Here is a 20,665-nt window from a genome sequence, read left to right as displayed (position 1 = left end):
GGCTAATCACGCTAAAAACATTGGGATCCACAGTGTAGCCAATGGAGTTATGGAACAAATGACGGACGGCTCCGCAGTGGAGCCTACGGAGTTACGGAACAAATGACGGACCGCTTCATAGCGGAGCCAACAGAGCGCTAAGGGTTAAATTACTAAGCATTGTTAAAACTACTGTAATCTCTTTCAAGTAACAGATAATGTTTACATTTTGCATGAAGATAAAATTTATGCTTTGCTGTGTATTTTAAAAGGTTTTATGCATTCTGATGTCTGCTAAATGGAATAATAATTACATGCTTGCTTTCTTTCAGTTACACACTAATGTTATAAGAGATATCACATTCGTCCATAGTAGTTGGCCCTTTGTTAGAAGCCAGCAGAGTGCTATTCTTTCCCTTTCTTGTGATGGCGTTTGCAAGGTAATCTGGATCCAAAATTTTTATTTCCAGAAATTTGTGTTCAAATTATGTTATTTTTAAAAGATGGTATGAAACCTAAAACTTTGTCAAATCTGAATCCGAATCGTAAAGTCTTGTAAGAAGAAAAAATGGGGAAAACTTATTTAAATTTACTGATCAAGGCAGAATCTACATTTAACGAAAAACCAGTTTAAGAATGTGGCTGTTATAAATATATATGCATTTTTTTCAAAACAATATAAATGATATTTAGTAAAAGAAATATGTAATTACAACCCTTGAAGAAAATTTTCTCAATTGAATTTTATAGGAAACATTTGAATAATAAGATAATTATATTTGAATAATGCTTCATGTTTTTTACATTTTCTCACAGTCTTTCTGAAGTGAAAGCAAGTTTAAAGGAGAAAGATTATTTCAACAGTTAACAGTAGAGGAACACTAAATAAGAAGTGCCCAATTCTTTCCAGAAAATTAAGAATGCAGCTTTCAGGATCACCATAAGGTTATATTCGTATTGCAGATATAATAAAAATGCAAAAGTTGCATTCTTTCTTTTAAACAAATGCCACTGGATAAAACTTATTTTTTAAGAAATTTGTGATGAAGAATTATTTAACAATATTTTAAGTTAGGCTTTTGAATCTCAAATCTTATAAGATTTGTGCAAATCAGGGATTCAATTGTCCCATTCCTAGAAATGTTTAATTCTTTTTTAATTAAAAAAAAATCACAAATCCTCTTTATGTATTTCTATGAAGTACAGTTTGATTCTACCAGAAATTTGAAAGAAAAAAAGTATTGTCTGGGTGATGTTAAACATATATGAAACCAAACTGTACACTATTTTCAAGCAAAGCTGGAAAAAAATCAGTCGATTAAGAATGAGCAGATGTTAGACAAAATAGCTCTTAAGGTTTACTAAATAATACAAATGGTTTTATATAAACTACATTAAATTACAGAGTACAATAACACTTATTCTGCGATATTTTGTGTATCAGATTAAGAAAATCTTAATTAAATTACATGCATGCTTTGCATTTTAACTAAGGAATTTTCCTGATAATCAATTAATCAATTAATTTTCCTGATAATAATGCTGTGTACAAGTGGGTTTCCATTCCTTTTGTTCTGATTGAATTTATGGTTATCACTTAAAGAATAGATTCAAAACATTTTTTTTTTTTTTTTTTTTTTTTTTTAAATTTTTGCAGCAAAGTAATGTATTCTTAGAGAAATTGTACTGTAATTCTTAGCACTGCAGGCCAGTTCCACTAGTGCTTATTTTAAAATTGAGATTAAGACAAAATTTATTGTAATATGTATGTAAAAACCTTTTGAATTTAGAAAACAAGCAAAAGATAACTCATGAAAATGATGTTGCTTATTGAATTTAACTATTATACACATGGTTGCCAAAGCTTAATGCATTTTATATTTCTAAATTCTGATTAAGTCTAATGATTTCAGTTAAGGTGGTTATGCCTTAAAATGAAAGTAGTAATATCATACTGCTATCTGTTATGTGTTATGATTTAGAAATGATTGTTCCTGGGTAAGCTTAGAGTTAGCCAGTCCAGATGTGACAGGCACATATTATTTAGTAAGCCACCTTTCAATTGAAATGGTATGCTGTGTAGAGGTATTATCATACTAAAACCGTCATCTTCACTCATTAAGAGGCCCACAAAATGAGAACAATATTTGTAGAGTGTTTTTTTATATTAAATGGGGGCCTCCAAATATAAATGATTAATCCCAGTCACCAATCAGGTTTTCTTTGCATAATGTACAACCGTCTATATCAGTAATACTTTTTCATTAATTTTAGTGCAATCTATGGGTTTAATAGTAAAATGTTTTTCTCGAAAAAGTGGCTGTAATAGGATTTGTGTCTTTGATAACATTTGATAATTATATCCTCTGGCAAGGACCTGCCTATTGCAGTCTATTACATCATTGTTTTCTAAGGTAATTTAAATTGTAAAAGCTTTTTTTTGTTGGCATATTAAGTAATGAAGTATTAAGCATATTAAATAATGAAACCTTTATTTATCATAAGTAAATTCTTTCACCTAGAGGGCAAAAAGAAGTAAAGGATTATTACAGGTAAAGAATGGTATTTGTCAAAACATTCTACATACAGGCCTGGTTTATCCTTGTACTCATTAATTGTTTTCTTTCATTTTCTTCTATTGAACAAAGGCGTTTTTCTTTAATCCCTTGTCTGTTGCCTTCATCATGAATTTTTTACAGAAATACAATTTTTGGTTCCAAAGGGCCAGCAGCTGATAATAATGGCGTTTGATGTACTGGGAAAATCTTAGTTATTACCACAATTATAAAATATTTTCAAATGCACAAAACCAGTTGCTCTTTACCAATATTTCTGACATATTTAAGCATTTAGTAAGTGAAAGAAGCTGGCTTTTAACAGTGTGCATGACCCTACATGTCATGGATCTATTGGCAGCGAACTTGTTAACTAACTTTTATTTGCTTTCAAGAACTAAGGATGAGTTCTAACATTGAAGCTAAATTCTCCTGCAGTTATTAATAGTGTACTACCTTGCTGTCTGCTATAAAACTTGCATTTTTCAAGTGATCCTAAGAATAACTTTTCCCCTTCAATATTTAAATGTTATCCTTGATTGCTTATTTTCATCAAACATAGACTTGATTATGTTCTCTTTGCTTTTTATTTAATAAGTTTGCAATTTAATATTTTCTGTCTTGATGCATCAAGGAATTGTGTCTTAAGCACCATATCTAATTTGAAGGGCTAATTCCTCAGTCCTTCCAAAGCCATTGCAGTGACATAATACAACTATAATTAAAGCTTTCAAACAAATACCTGGTCAGTTAGTTTTCTGTGACCTGTTAATAAAATTGAACATGAGTTTCTCTAGATGCTGCAAATTAATTTTTTTTTCTGCCTTGAGATCAAGTAACACACACATACTCTTTCTCTCTACAATCACATAAATGTTCCTATTACTTCAGTTTTCTGATTATTTTTTTTAACTTCTGTCTAAAAATGTCTTGCATTTTCTGTTATCTTTTTAAAATGTAATCCTGGTTTTATAAGAATAGATGAAGGCAATTTATAAAGCTGAATAAAATTATTTCAATATTAATGAATCTATTTTTAAAGCTGAATAAAATTATTTCAGTATTAATGAACATTGTAAAGTGCTTTCAGATTGTCTCTGGGCATGAAAACGTTTAAAGGGCAAATACATTTGACAATAAACTGTAGTCAGATTGCGTCTCTCATGCTGCAGCATAATTGAAAGCAGTGTAGTACTTTTTTGCTTTATTTTAAGGATAGCGGTGATATATATTTTTGATAAATTACACTACTGAAAGTATGAAACACAAAACAACATGCCTTACCAGTGCCTGAGTGGTTGAAACGTCTGAAAATTGGTAATTCACCCTGGGTTTGAAGTCCAACAGGTTAACTGCATGATGGATTTTCATGCTTTTTTTTTTTTTTTTTTTTTTTTTTTTTTTTTTTTTTTTTTTTTTTTGCTGTGAACATTAGCAGTTTACCATAGAAAGCCATCCTGGAAGATATCCCTTTCGTCTGGCAGACAGACCTCACTGCCATGTTTAAATCACAAAATTTAATGATGGAAGGAACAGTTTCAAAACTTTATTAGTGAACACAGGCAAGTAAGAATGTATTTTTTCTCCAAGACATTGTTGATCAGCTAAGGAATTAAGGTAATGTCCATGCAGAACTTGCTTCAAGCATAGGCAGTAAGGGTAACTGCCTGAGGTAGTGATTTTTGGGAGATGCTAACTTAGCAGTTCTCATAATGATCAGTGCTCCAATAACTGAAATGCAGTTGTTGATGATAAGTGTGCTAAGGAGTGACTTATTGTACAGCCCAGTCACATTAGGGAAACAAAAAACACATATTACATATATTAGAAGGTCACCTGTGCCTGCAGAAGTTGACATCTTAGCGCATAGGGCAAAACATGGTAAAACATTCACATATGTTGGCTTGTGAATATTTAAATGTTTTTTCTTTAAAGAGGGGATTGTTTATCTTCTATCGCTATAATTTTACCAAGCTAAACTTTAATTAATCTTATTTTCTTGTCTAAAACTATGTTTGTGCCTTTACTTTTATTTTGCATCAATCTGCTGTAACAGTTATTTTGCTGTATGGTAAAATATTAAATACACTGTCTTTGAATCTCTTCACAACTTATTTTAAACAAAAAATACATACAGATTCAAGTGAAGATCCTGTCTATTTCTGTATTATCATTAATGCCTTCCTCTTTTGCTCACTATTGCTAGAGTAATCATAAAATGAAGAAAATAAAGCCATCTAGATATGGCTATAGGATAGAAGAAGAAATTAAAAAAATTACCTGACACTACATTTTTAAAATGTGAAACATTTTGTGGAAGCCAAAAATTTGGAATGTTTAGTGTTGGGAAGACTTATCTCATGGTAGGAAATAAAAATGTTGATGATGAAAGCACGTCATGGTGAGAATAACTTGAGGAAACATCTCAGGTATAATGTTATGACAATTGAGTATCCACTGATGAAACTGTTCAAGTTCTATCATATGCAGGCAGCCAGAAAAAGCACAAATCTGAGTATCATGCTTCCAGCACAGAGATGAAGACCCCAAAAAAAGATTTATGCAATCCACTTATGTGGCAGTTAGAAATAGATGTTAGATATCAAAACTGTCTAAATAAGTTCTAAAGAGACTAATGAAAATTCTTCAGTATCATGCAATCACTAGCTTGGCTCTGAATGGAGCCACCAACAAATTATTTGGAGAAGGAAATTAAAATTTTCTTCAGCTTGACCATTGAATTACTTGGGCAATTTAAGCCTGTAATTCAGGAGCACATCTGAAGAGCTATAAAAAAAGCAAATGAAGCAAGCTCACCATTTAGGAAAGAAATTCAAAATGAAATTCGTATTTTAATAGGAACATAGGTTAGAGAAGAGATAAAATGCTACGTAGTTATGACAAACTGTTATTTGATCATTGTCAGCTGCTATCAGATGTAGGTCATAAGGAATAAATGTCTGTGAAGGCCAGATATGAATGCAGCAAGTGGAAAAGCTCTTACACATGTAGAGTTTTTCATGGGGTTTCTGGAAACCCCAGATTTTACTTGCTAAGGATAACATCACTGTTGTTGGAAATTTCAAACTAGAATAATCTTCATGAAAACTCTACAGGTCAGATTTATGATATTGGTGCCAGTATGAAAGATAAACATGTAATGTATATTTCCGTGTATATAAGGCAAGAATTTTTGGAACTTTTTCTAGAACTAAATAACGGATCGGCTTGTATATGGGTTTTCTGTTTTCGCAAAAAAACATGGGCCTTTTTCTGTTGAACATGTGCAAGTGATAAAATCACTAAACATCACACTTTTTTTCATTTCTTTAGTTTATATTTCTAAAGTTTATAAAAAAAAATAATTTTAAATGAAACTAAATATTTCTTTTACAAAAATGAGTTGTTTTCGAAATTGTTAGTATTGCTGGTTTGTTCGATCATCACCAAAATTAAATGTTGACAAAATTTACACCTGGCTTTGTCCACTCTGGAAGTTGTTTTTCATTTACTGAGAAGTGCCAAGCAGCTACGCTTCATTACAATTTTCAGCAAATGTTATCATGAGTAATTTGAAATTTGCCATATAAGAATTTCAATTCCTGTTCATCTTTCAGACAAAATTAAAGTGGCACAGGAAATAAGACTAACAGAGATGTCACAGGTCGTATACAAGAATTTTAAATTCAGCCTATATATGAATTCTGAATGTGGGATGAATTTCTGAAGGAAAAATGCACTCTCAGCTTACACATGGATCGGCTCATATTCAGAATTATATACAGTCAAAAGCATTTAATCCGGACATCCATAATCCGGAATGATCTATAATCCAGACCTCAAAGCTACAAACTTTCTGCGCATGCTTCAACGCATGCGCATAATACCTTTACGCATGCGCATATGCGTCTAGGCATGCGCATAATATGTTTACGCATGCACGTTTAATGTATAACGGACGGTATAAGCTAAGCTAAAATGATCTAATTATCTATTTCAGTTAATATTGCAGATTGCGTTGTTCCTTAATCTTCGAATTGGATCCGGTTTATTATTTTTTGCAGACTGTTAGAGCAATTTTATAAAAGTAAGCTTGAACTTTCGATTATGTCAAAAAGAATTTCCGATTCTGGAGCTGCCAAAGCATCTACAGAGCGAAAGCATTTTTCGATGTCCATCAAACAAAAAGTGGAATTGCTGCAAAAAATGGATAAATTCATATCCTTTGATTCTCTAATCATTCCGAAATATGTTTATAAATTTGACGCTGCTCTGCGGGGGGGGGGGAGAGATGACGCGGTGCGCAATGAACTGGAAGTTGATCTGTCAGCACTATCCTTATCTTCAGGGCAGATGTTTTTATTTTATTCGCCTTATAATTCCTTACTAAATGTAGTATTTCATCTCGATGTACTCTGATATGATTTAAATCAAATTCCTCGTCATTATAAATATGACGAATACACATCAAATTGTTTTCTGGTTGCAATTTTCTAATTTTGACTATGTGTAATGTATGCCTTACGCATGCGCTCGTTGAAAGAGATGTTTAATAAAGTAAACAAGTAAATATAAAGCTTTTTTTTTTTTTTTTTTTTTTTGTAAATTTTGATGCTCTTTATTTCATAAATTATGGTTTCATATTTTTAATTTTATAATTTCTGCATGCCATCTTACCAGATTTAAATTGATGATCTATAATCCGGAATCGCCTGACCAGTCCGGATTAAAGACTTTTGACTGTAGTAGGTCTTCAATGGTAGATTGAGTTTGAATAATGAAACATTACATGTTCTGTAAGGATGTCACTCCTTAAATTTGAGACTGAGTTATGCTGATACGTCAACACAGTATCTCTGTTTATGATCATCCAGTGTATCTGTAGTCTTTTCTCAGTAAGGAAGTTGAGCTGAAGGTCTTGCTTCTTAGCTGCTTTCTCCATCACAAGATGGGAAGCTTGATTTGAACCCATGAAAATATGTATATTCTAATACTCAATGTTCACTAGATTGTCACTGATCTTTCAGAATCAGGGCTTAAATTCAGTCATTGCCTACCAGAGTCTGGTTCTAATACTCTTTCTGTATTTAAACTGAGATGATAATCTCAGGAGCACCACACCTGAACTGATTCAAGATGAGCTTTGATTCTGTGTTTTGCAAATTTATCCCAAAATAAGTAGAAAATTATGCTACTAAAATATCATTTTATTAGTTAATAAAAGGGACATTCATTCAGGCTACTTAATGCATGCTTCACTTTCATGTAGAACAAAATATATAAATAAACTTGAGCACAGGAGGAACAAATTTTGAGTTTTACATGTTCTCCAATTCTTTATCTCTTCAGTAAGAGGAGTGTTTGCAGACTTATTCTATTTGAGTCATAATGCCTTTAAATGAATTATAAGCCAAAATAAGGGAACAGCTTCATTGTATCATAATGTTCAAAATTTTATGCATACAGTTTTCTTGTATCTTTGGTATGACTTCCCTTGTTATCATTAATTTAATTACTTTCATTTCATTTGCCTTTCTTTATTTATTTACTCATGGTTTTATATTCCATTATGTGGGCAATCCCAAAAAATAAGGTCTCCTATTGTTTGGGGCAGTAATGACACTTCAAGTACATTTATTGCCCTTACTGTTGTGAGTGGCTCTTCGTGCACTCCCAAATAAGGATGCATGCTCATCATTGGGATTCTTAGTCACGGCTTTGCAGCCATTCAAGATAGAGCTCCAATTGAACACTACTGCCAAGTGCAAAGATCACACAGTTGTACCCTTTTTAAATGTAAAGGGTTTCATCCAGTTGAAATTCATCAGCGATTTATGGAAGTGTGTGCATGATCATGCATGGATGTAAGAAATGTTTGCAAATGGTGTAGGGAATTTACAGCCAGTCATACCAAAATTCACGATCAAGAAAGGAGTAGTAGATCATCGATTTTTGATGAGAAAATCATGAAGGTTAAGGAAAACATGCTTTAAGATTGGAGGATGAGTGTGGATGCTCTCTGCATGTTGGTTCCTGCAGTTTTCCAAAGCACCATCCACAGGATTTGAATGGAAAAGTTGCAGTATCAGAAGATACTGTAACATTTCCATTAGAATTTTGAAATATTTTATTGGGACAGCAAGATCGGTACTTTGTATCCTGACAGAAGTCCACCATTGGCAGTAAGTTGATTCTTCCCATGAATTTCTTCATTGCAATGCAGATGTAAAGGGCAACTTCTTGGACTTGATTGTCATAGGTTACAGTAAACCTCGACATTCCACTTCACAACTGACCAAAATACAGTGATGCAAGTAGTGCCATCTCTCTTTGCCCAAGCCACAAAAGTTCAAACAAACAGTCTGCTGGTAAATTCATGTCAACTGTGTTTGGGGACTATAGGGGGATTTGTTTATTGACTGTCAACCTACTGGGCACATAATAAACGCTGACAGCTACTGTGGAACACTGAAGAATCTCAAAAGGGCAATTCAGAACTGGTAAAGAGGAACATTGATCAAAGGCATAACCATTCTCCACAACAGCACTCACCCACATGCTGCCCCTCAAACTGTCACTATCTTGTAAACTTTGGTTGGAACAGCATCATTGATCTACCATATAGTCCGGACATAGCACCCGACACCGAAGTGAAAGTGAAGTTCAGTGCATCCTGAAGGACATGGTTGTGAGCTGGTGTGACATGAGCATTGTAAAACTGCCACAGCATCAACAAAAAGTTCATTGACCGCAATTACGATTATGTAGAAAAATAAGGCAGTTTTCAAGCTTCAAATTGATTTAAGTATTATAGAAAATAAATGGTTGTTTGTATATCGAAAAATATAGGAGTCATTATTTTGGGTATTGCCCTTGTATATCTGTTTGTTCAATTGTCTTCCTCTGAGACTTATTTTAGACATGAATGTGTTTTAAGAATACAAGTCTAAAAATGATTTCGAACAATGTGAGGCTCTTCATTTCAAATATCAGATTATGTGCTTCATACTTCACTGGTTATTTGGTATATTCTTTTCTAAATGTAAATAAATCTATCCGAGCACTCACATTTGTCATCTCAAAGAGTCAATCCAACTTTTAAAAATTTTGGAAGAGTTCTTCACTAATTATTAGAAAAGGTAGTGGATTCAAAAGCATTACTATGCTTGAGGTCCAGGAATGAACAGAAAAGATAGATGTTGAACCTTTTTTTTTTTTTTTTTCCCTCTTCTTCTAAACCTTAGAATTAAACAAAAGAAAAGAATGTTCGATTAGGAAAATGCCAGAAAAGCTCCCATGGGTTCACAGAAGCACTTTGAAAATCTATATTTAACCCTGTTATATATCAAATGCTTACTTCAGTGAAGCTACAATTTGAGCAGTTCAAATAGTTTGGAACATATACTGACCATTTCTTTATGACCTGGGAAAGTTAGGGGCTCATTAGCCCCCCCCCAAAAAAATGTAATTTACTTTAATGCTGACAACAGTAACTGAGAGTACAGTAAACAGCCATCAGTCGCACATTAATATTGAAGAGATGGTCATAGAATTGTGTACTTTACAGGATCTCATTTCTGAAGTGCTTAAAAGTACCAAAAGAACTTTCTTCCTATGTTCATATTTCCTCTTTGCAAGATATTTATCTTGACATATATGTGGCTGTACATTTTTCCACCCTCTCAATCTTATTGTCAGTAGCTGCAGGGAAATGAGTCTTTTTGACCTCAGACTAATAGAAACTTATTTGAGTTCATTTTTAAATAGAGAAAAGTATGTTATTGCATTTCTATCACCAGAAAATAATGCTGAAGAATACAGTTTGATAACATCATGACAGATTCATCATAAGAAAGACCCGTAGCATTCATTTTTAATAGGCTTCGAAACATTTTATTATGATAGCCATTGGGGTGTGTTTTTGAATAAAGCTGAATTGGAAAGAATGCATGCCAAAATAAGCAAAATGTGTGTTCGATCATATATGGAGAGGTAAAAACAAAATAACATGTGATTTGTACCAGAGAATCATATGCAAAGAATTCCTAATGAAAAAAACTATGTTAGTACTAATAATTTGCATTAATGGTATTGTAATCTGAAACATCAAAGTGCATATATTTTATTGTACATGGCATATGAAACTTGAAAACAGTTGTTTTGATTTAATTTGAAATAATCTAATTTTGTATTCAAAACAATAATATGAATGCTTTTTAGATTTTCACCTGCTAATTTTATTTAAGTATGTTCATATAAAATAAATCCTATTAATAATTAAGCCATGCATGTCATTGTTGTGATATTTTAGTTAGGGTGAGTTTTTCCTCAGTTCATTCTTTATTTTTTATTTATAATACGTTAAAGGAAAAAAAAAATCTGTGTTAGGGGGTCATGTACTTACCAGAAGTGTGCCTCTATGAAACATTTTTTGGGGTTGACGTGGATCTCGCAATTCATCTGTTTGTCATCACTCTTGCTGTGTTTACCCTTCTATAATGTGAATTTGCTTTATATTTTTCACCAACATATCAGTCGCATGATAAATGATGCATTTTTATTTTTGCAGACATGACAGTTTCAGCAGTAAACCTTCATTCTAATTTCAACTTAATCACCCTACCTATCAATTTGCATATAAACAGCTGGGCAGCTTTATCCTGGCAGTGAAAAAAATACTTAACACTTTGCTGCTGATGTAATTTGTAGTGTTGGCCAACCTATTTACTTAACTGCATATTTGCGTAAAGCAGATGTGTCTAAACTTTTAAGATTAATTTTTTTTAAATGAAAGTTGTTTCAGAATTGCGAGGACTTATATTATTACCGCATTTCACATGCGGTACTATTTAATTACATACATGCTTCATTGCTGCTGAGTTAAAATTTGTTTTCTTTTTTAATTTCAGTTACAGTTTCTAGCAGTGATTGAGTTGTTTAGATAGATGATATGACATATCAAGATACTGATTTTTTTTTATCTGTAAATGAAAGTTTATTTATGTGAAAGCTGTGCCTAGTAACTCTGACTGTATTTTGTTTTATATATACATTTTTACAGGTAACTACCTTAGATGGGCGGTATCTGCATTGTTTTGAAGTTGGCCACAGTGCTAATTCCATAGCTCCTACTCCTGAAACCTATGGAACTGGAGCAGCAGATGGTTTTTCTAGTAAGTATTTTATTGCGTATGATTTTTAATTTTTCCCTCCACACAGCTCTAAGTAATGATTATAAAAATTAAACTTTGTTCATTTATTTGTAAACTGAGTAGCTTGTCTAAGAATTACAGTAATCTTTTGACCATATAATTTAAATAAGTCTGCAGTATTTTTTTTTATTTTCGTAATTGATATTTGTAAAAAAGAGTAACATACTCTCATGAATTTAAACCATAAAATTGTAAATCTCTTAAATTTAAAATGTATTTATTAATTTTTATTTCCCAGTCTTCAGAAGTATTCAGAGCTTGATTATTATTCATGATAATTCAGAGAGTCAGCAACTGAGTAGTGCAAACTGAATGATATTGTTATGTAAAAATCCATTAATTCCATTTCTTAGAAATATATACATAAGCTTTACTGATGCGACTCGAATATTTTATTCAAAAGTGTTAAAATTAGTGTATTTTAGAATTATTTTATGTTTTATTATCATCAACAGCAGTGAAGCTCCTAAAATTTGATGTGGATATACATTTATAAGAGAAAGACATCTACCATTCAAAAATCATTTTGTATATGCATGATTATCAGTAAAGCTCAAACTGAACAGAAATCACTTGAGGAGTCCCTGTGGCAGTCAATCCCACTCCTCCAAGATCATTTTCAACTCCAGGATAGTTCTTGGAGATGGATTGTGAGATAAAACTGCATCCCAAGAGCATCCCTGACATGTTCTTTAAGATTAAAGTCAGCAGATCTGGCTGGCCAATCCATGTGGTGGATGTCTTTACTGTCCGCGTAATCATCGACTAGCTGAACCCTATGTGGACAATTGTTGTCATCGATTAACAGGGATTCAGGCCTGACTGTGCTCCTGAAAAGTCGGACATAAGATTCTAAAGTCTCATTTCTTTACCTTATAGTAGTCAGGAAGTATGCCAGATACATGCAGGAGTATGTGGCCATCCAATATAATCCCTGTCCAAACCATTCCACCTCCACCATCATAATGATCCTTTTCCCTGATAAGGGAGGGTTGATACTGAGTTATGTAAACTGAGATTCAGTGTCCAGGCTGAATTTTGACTCAACTGTAAAAATCATGGTGCTCAACTGAAGTCTGATCCAAGCCTCATTCTGTCTGTGCCATTCTAAATGAGTTCTGTTGTGTCCTGCAGTGCAAAAAGCAGGTCTTCTGCCATGCAGTTCTCATGAATTCTTCGAGCAACAATAGAACGTGAAACCTGGGTTCGAGTGACAGTATACAGCTCACATGAGAACTGTGAAGTTGTAGCACTCCTGTGTCGCTCCACTGAGAGTCCTAAATGCATGGGGTGTTTTTTAAGGACCGTTTAAAAATAAAAACCAAATGAAAGAAAATTTTCAAAACTCAAAATTATTTTTGGATTCTACATACGTTTCTCTATTTTTCAATATACTTAAACGCTTATGATACCTTAGAACTAGATTTTGAATACCCTCTTAATAGAAAGTTGCTGCCTGTTCTGATAAAAAGATCACAGCCGGTTTCACGACTTCATCATTGTTGTAGTGAATGATGCTTGAGATTGCAGAAAAAATAAAAATCTCTTGGCTTAAGGTTTGGGCTGTAGGGGGTCCGAAACTACCCAGCAAAAAGAGTCCAATAAAGCTCGGGTCTGAACTGTGGTGTGAGGCCATCCTTACATTGTCATGAAGTAGCAAATTTCTATCTGTCAGCATGTCACATCTTTTGCTTTGAATCGCTCTGTGTAGCTTTCGCTGGGTTTGGCTGTTGGTTACCACATTTGTGGTTTTGTGTTGCATGAAGGTGATCTAGCAAAACACCATGTCTATTCCAAAACACAGACGCCATGACTGGGGAATCTTGGGACTGTCTGTTTGGCCTTGATCCTTACAGGAGTATGTGTGTCTCCATTCCATGTTCTGTTGCTTCCATTCAGCCGTCACATGTGAAACCCATGTTTCGTCTCCTGTTATGATCCGACTCAACATGGCCTATAACAACAATCTTCTTCATTATAACAAGTAAAAAAAAATGCAGTGAACACTCAAATCTTATGTTTTCATGGTCCTTCGTTAGTAGTTTAGAGACCGAACAGGAGCATGGTTTCTTAAAGCTTAACTTTTCAGAAATAATCTTGTGCAGCACTGACCTAGACGCATCAGGAAATTCATTTAAAAGAGTGTCTATGGTAAGGCATCTGTTCTCAAGAATTTTCGCTTCGTCTGAAGCCACCATATTGTATGTCACAGATATCACAGATGGACGACTGGAGTAGGGCCCATCATGGACATTGTCGCAACCAGCGTTGAAGTCTCTGACCCACTTGCACACTTTGCATCCACTCATGGCAGTAGTTCCGTAAACTTCATAAATCTGCAAGTGATTGTCTGCAGCATACAGGTTTCTTGCCGACAAAAAAAAAAAAAAAAAAAAAAAAAAAAAATCACTAACTGTATCTCACATGGGACAGGCGATTTGATTTTCTTTGAACATTTTAAAGACACAGAACAGACCATATAGGTTACCTATGCAGCTGCTACTGAGCACAGTTGTTTTCAAGGGATCCTGGAACACAACGCGAGCACTCACTGCAGTGCACACACCACCTGTTAGTGTATACAATAAAATGGTCATTATTTAAAAAACATGCTACATAACAATCCTGTTTTGTTGTGGATCTTGGTCAACCATCTGCAGGACTTTCAAATATGGAGTCAGTGTCCTGAAATAGTTTCCACAAATTGCAGATGACATTGGGCGTTACATTACCATCTGTATCCACTGGCACTTGTGGTTGGCATGCCCCCAATCTGCCAACAATTCTTCCTGCTTTTCAATCATCCATATACTCATGGCAACTCAGTTTGTTTCAGTACTTCCAAAATTTAACCCTTTGGAAAAACGCAACAAATGCGGTGAAGGAGTATGTGCCACAAATCATCAGAAACTCGTCAGGGCTTATGTACGCTCCATAATCATACCTTCACAGATATGCATGTGTAGGGATATTTTTGACTCTGGATATTTGCATAATTCTTTAGCCGCGTAATTAGTACCTTTGGTTCAGTACATTTCACAAAAATAGATGTAATTGGCAAATTCTGTTAATTTTGCATATGTATGTAGTTCTAGTGTTAATTATAAGAAAGGGTTTTGAATAATATAGTGAGATGTCATTAAAATAAAATAAGTGAGAATTATATGTTTATGTACTTAAGTTTATTATTCTTTCAATAATGGGCATATATCCACATTTCCCCCATTCTTCTATTTCGATAATTCAAACATTTCAAAATATGGGGTAGTTTTAACATCCTGTGTAACATTTCTTGATATGTCACTGGTATTCCTTTCACCAGTAGTAAGTAAATTGTAGGTCCATTATAAATGGAATCCAGTTTTAAATTAATTTCTTCATTTCATTCTTACAACTATCTACACAGTCTTTCTCTTTCTTTCGTTCCCCCTATTTTGAAATTGTGAACTTCTGTAAAATAGCCATTTCAAACTGCCTGCCATACACAATTGTTTTGGAAAAATTTCATTGGTATTAATGCCTTGCACTAGCAGGGAGGGAACATGGCTTTTGGAAAGTGGATCCAACTACCTTAAAACCAGTTTCCTATCTTCTCATGAAAGTAGATACTTCAGTATGCTTTGCAATTATTCAAAAAATCCAAATCTAAATTATATCCACAGTGTTTGTCTGTACAGTTTAGTATTGTGCTTTCATAACATAGGTGTATAATGTCATCATATGACCATTATTACATTCCTGAATGTTTGGCAGTATTCCATAATTCTGGGGGAGGAACTTATTTCGGGGTGGGGGGCAAATGCCACGAAGGAAATTGCACTTTGCAAATGTGGTAGAAGTTGTGGCTGGGCATCACTTGATAACTACCAATCAAAATTTCGGCTATTTTGAATGTGAATTTTTTGTTTGACAATTATGTTTGTGAGTTGATGTGGCCGTTTTTGTAAAAATGGGAAAAAAATCATGTATCATGCTGTCATTAGATACATGTTTTTGAAGGTAATATACCTACTCAGATTAAAGAGGAGTTGGACACAGTGTATGGGGACTCTGCACCATCATTTACTACTGTGAACTTTGGGCAGCTGAATTTTCACGTGGCCGTTTCAGCTTGGATGACGATGAATGTTTAGGCGCCCAAAACTGCAACCGCTGGCGAAAATTCACCAGATGGTGCTGACAACAATCAAATCGCGGTTAGAGAGATAGCTGAGGCTATTAACAAGTTCAAAGACTGTTTTGCCTCATATTGAACCAAGATTTGGATATGCGCAAGCTTGCACGTTGGGTACCGCTTTTACTCACTCTGGACCGAAAATGTGTCCTAATGAACATTTGCACCTTCTGTTGGCGCAATAAATTGGAATGTTTTTGACTATAAATCACTGTACATGAAACCTGGATTCATCATTTCAGCCCAGAAATGAAAACACAGTTAAAACAGTGGACTGCAAATGAAGAATTGGCTCCCAAAATGGCAAAAACTGTTCCGTCTGCTCGGAAAGTAATAGCAACAGTTTTCTGGGACAGCCATGAGATTATCTTGAAAAGGGAAAACCATTACTGCAGCATACTGTGTAGCGTTACTTAACAAGCTGAAGGCAGAAATTGCGGAAAAATGGCCACATCTGCAAAAGAAAAAATTTTGTTTCACCAAGCCAATGCTCCATCTCACACCTCAGTGGTTGCAATGACGAAAGTCCATGAATCACGATTTGAAATGCCATATTCACCAAACCGAGCACCAAGTGACTTTTTTTTTTTTTTTTTTTGTTCTCAGTGCTAAAAGAAGCACTTGGAGGACAAAAATTTTCATCAAATTAGGAGATTTTACATAGAAAGATTCCACATATTATTTGGGTGTGTTAAAAGGATGGAAGCATCACTGGAAAACATTTATGGACTTACAAGGAGACTGTGTCAAAAAAAAAAAAGGTAATTTTGGAGAAAAAAAATATCTTTTCTTTATTAGGTCGGAAACTTTTCAGACAGTATACGTACATTGGTGGGCAATTGTTAAGGACAGATGACGATAACAGTGATCTCAACCACAAAATGGAAGGCAGGAAAATGTGGAAATTAGCATAAGTGTAGGATATAGTTAAGATGTGTTGTGCATGTGCAAATTTTGCATTGTGAAAGTTGTTTGTCCCGTGTTAGCTCTGATAAGCAATATAAAGGATTTGAGATATATTTGACCATTGTTCAAAAGCAAAATTTAATGGGAAAAGATAAATTGATGAACTTCCGATTTTCAGTATTACTTTTCAACAGCAGTTAAATGATTTTACATGTGCCAGTATTATTGGCAAGATTGAAGAAGGATAAAAAATAAGAGATGTTGCTAGGGAATTTTTTTGTCAGCCATAGTGTCTCAAGGCTGTGGAAATCATTTCAAATAAACGGAATTTGCAACAAATATCACAGGGGATGAAATGTTCACATTGAGATACCTGCCGAAGACAGGTATGTAGTACTGTTGACAACAAAGAACTGGAGCAGCACATCTACTGAGGCAGGAAATCAGTTTCTTGCTGCTACTGGGAACTGAATCTCCCAAAAAACTATAACCACATCTTTGCATCAATGAGGACTGACTGTACACCCGCTATCCTGCTGTGCACATTCCATTGTCTGACCGACCAGGGGTTCTCAACCTGTAGTATGCAAGAGAAAAATAGGTTGTATGCAGAAAAGCAAAGTATTTTTAACTATTAAATTCAACAATTAAAACCCCAACATCCTGATTGAGTTTTTTCTCTATCACTCAAAAATTTATGCAATCTGAGCTTTGTTCAAGAGTGGTGGTGGTACTAAAGGTTTTAAATTTTTGTTTAGATGGTATGCATTAGTCAAAACGTTGGTCTAGACATCACTTTTCTGCCTGTTTGCAATGGTGTTGTCAGCATTGCAATGGAAGGGAAGACTCCTGGGCTTGTGTACTAGAGTCTGTTGTTGAATTGTAGATGTCAGTTTATCTGGTGTGAGAGTGGTACTGCATATAGTCCAGAAAATAAGAAAGGGACCGATATCCGACATGTAATGCCATCGTATGAGCTGGGATTATATGATGAAGGGCTGTACATCATTCTGTGCTACCAACTGAGACTAGGAATGGCCTAGTGGTACATTAATGATGATCTGTTGCCTCATGGCATCCAACCACCCTTATTTTTTTACATGCTATATAGCCGTTTGTGATCTGCCCTTAGCAAATGTCTATCAGTGTATATGGCAATTCGTGTCATTGAACTTTGATATATTTTTTATTATTAGGGAATTTTAGTGTAAAATTAATTTGAGATGTAAGCTCGTTTATCTGTCATTAGGAAGAAATGCAGTTATTGTTATCTAATGCATAAATTCGTAAAATTTCTTGCTTTATTAAAGAAAAATGCAATAATTATTAAATTAGAAAACACTGTGACTTATTCCTGTCAATCAGGTGTTCAAGATAATCAGCATAAAAGCATGTGTAATATTAAATATGTTCACCAAAGGTATTTTACAGAAGAGACACACATTATGAATAACTTGAAAAGCTGAATCATTATATTATTACTTCTAAAAATCAGAGATAAGAGAATTTTGTTGCATTTATGATCATCTTTCAATTACTCTGAGAGGGAGAGACACAGTTGCATTAATACTACTGGCTATTAGAAAGCTTTATTTATTAAAGAAAGATGCAAAAGTTTACATTTTAATTTTCTAGAATTACTTTATTTAGATGTAGATTGGAGAACTGTAGAAAGAACTTGCATGTATCTCAGACTTCAAAAAGAGAAAGGGGCTGCGACTAATTGACGAGTCTGAAATGTAGGATAATAAATAGGCAATGTGTTTTAGCATGTGAAAAAAAATATCCTTAATAAAAAATTGGTTTAAGATAATTTTGAAATATATAAATTCAAAAATGTTAAAATTCATATTTGGGAGCAAAACTTTTTTGTGTTTATAACAATAAGTAATTATATATGAAACTATATGTATACTTTTAAAAGAGTTAGTTTTGGAACTATCTAGAAGAAACAATTTAAAATGCAGAGAATTCATATTTTTATTTTAAACTATATAATTTTATTGGTTTTCTTTTACACAGTTCTCAGCCAATTTTTTCCCCCTAAATTGTGTATATTATATGTGCTTTTGCATTTATGTTATGAGGCTCAGCCTTCCATATTTTAAGTTTTTATTGCTTTTTTTCCTCCTTTACCCAAAATCAAGGTTGGATGATGGTTGGCGGAGATATAATATCAGGTTATATACCAGATGTTGGAGTGCACGAGCGTTTGAGAGAGCATGGAAATGTACCAATTTGGAAATTACGGTAATATAGTTTGCTTTAAAATATTGTAAATTTCATGGTACATCTGTTTTCAATGTATTTTTTAGTTTGTTGTCTTTGTATTGTCATGTGGAATTTCCTTTTAAATACAAGTTTTTTAAATTTTAGAATATGATATTTTCTATTAAGTGAATAAAGTTTTTATTTAGTTGCCTTTCATATAAACACCCACTGCCATGTATGTGGTATCAGACAAAATGCAGACATAACAAGGAGGCTAAATAAATATTAAAAACAACATGTATAAAAATTCATCCATTATTATGTTAACAAGTCATTAAATTTTATTAAGTTGTAAATGAATGTTAAGTTGGGATGGTGTTTGCATTTATTGCATAATATTGAGTAAAAGTAAAATTCACTTGTGGAGTGTATGAGCTGAAGCCAGTCTTTCAGTTTATTTGTGCAGATATTCTTGATCAGAGTTCTGAACAGAAATTGATTAACTTTGCTACATATGATGCATATACATATAGTTAAAAGTTGCCTTTTATTGAAAGTGAATGAAATTCATTCATTCGTATGAAAATGTTAACATTTCAAATAGTGTGTAAATCATATGTGACACCATTAAAACCAGATAAAATACCACATTAGAACATAGCAGTCCATATGTGTTGTAAATGATATAGAAAATGTTTTAATAAATTATTAAAAAAATATGGGGCAAAACTTATGAACAAAATTAAACTCATTCGTTAAATTTGAGTCAAGTTCACAAATGTTTTTATTTACAGGCCAGACCACATATATGAAGTAAACAAATAAAATATATGAAGTAAACAAGATATGTAACTTTTGATAACATTTCAGACAACCAAACTTGACACTGAAAAAGCTCTGTAAAAGCATTCATCCTTTTTCTTTATTTTAAATTTCTTTTGTAAAATTATCCCTTCTTATATATTTTCATGTGCTAGTACACCATTTGTGAACAGAGCATGTCTTTTTAATGTTGGTATAAGCTTGTGTATAATGTTTTCCAATATAGGTACATCATCATTAAAACCAACTATAGGCGTTTGCAAAATACACATTGACTATAGGGATTAAAATTTACAAAATTCATGCTGAATTTTTTTATTAAATGAAAGTTGCATCAAATATATGTTGTATTCTCATATCTGAAACAAATAATTGATGCTTTGAAGTCTCTTGTAAAAAAAAAAAAAAAAAAAAAAAAGTAAGTAAACAAGTAAAATACATTTTCTTTATTGCATGTAGTGCTTGTTCGTACTATTTTGAAAAGTTATTAAAAGCACTGATTAAAAATCCATGAATAAGTAAAAAAATAGCTTTTGGTTAAAGTTTGAATTAGTAAAATCAATTTCCTTTTTTTTAAACTTTCAGGTACACCTCAAATGGTGGACTTCTTTATACTGCTTGTGATGGAGGAATTGTCCGAAAGTAAGCCCTAACTCTACATTTAATCAAATTTCTCTTTAAATTTTTTTTAATACAAAGTTAATGATCAAATGTTTCAAGCAAATTGATTCAATTTAAATGTGATCATGTTTCAATGTGAAAATGTTGTGTATTGTATTTGTAAGTTGTTGCTGTTTTCAGTGTTT

The 20,665-nt window shown here is 33.3% G+C and overlaps 1 protein-coding gene across 1 annotated transcript in view; it reads left to right on the top strand.

The window, feature by feature from the left end:
• Positions 1 to 20,665, top strand: part of LOC118183391 (uncharacterized) — a 72,675-nt gene that overhangs the window by 43,285 nt on the left and 8,725 nt on the right. Inside the window, exons 8-11 of the mRNA XM_035352905.2 lie at positions 312 to 419; positions 11,596 to 11,707; positions 18,974 to 19,076; positions 20,445 to 20,501. Of these exons, the coding sequence (XP_035208796.1) occupies positions 312 to 419; positions 11,596 to 11,707; positions 18,974 to 19,076; positions 20,445 to 20,501 (380 nt within the window). The remainder of the gene's footprint in view (positions 1 to 311; positions 420 to 11,595; positions 11,708 to 18,973; positions 19,077 to 20,444; positions 20,502 to 20,665) is intronic.

This window comes from Stegodyphus dumicola, chromosome X1, assembly GCF_044657685.1.
Source record: "Stegodyphus dumicola isolate Sdum_Otavi_A_Nest chromosome X1, ASM4465768v1".
Lineage (NCBI taxonomy): Eukaryota > Metazoa > Arthropoda > Arachnida > Araneae > Eresidae > Stegodyphus > Stegodyphus dumicola.
Note: the sequence above shows the minus strand (reverse complement) of the source record. Positions and strands in the feature narration are given on the sequence as shown.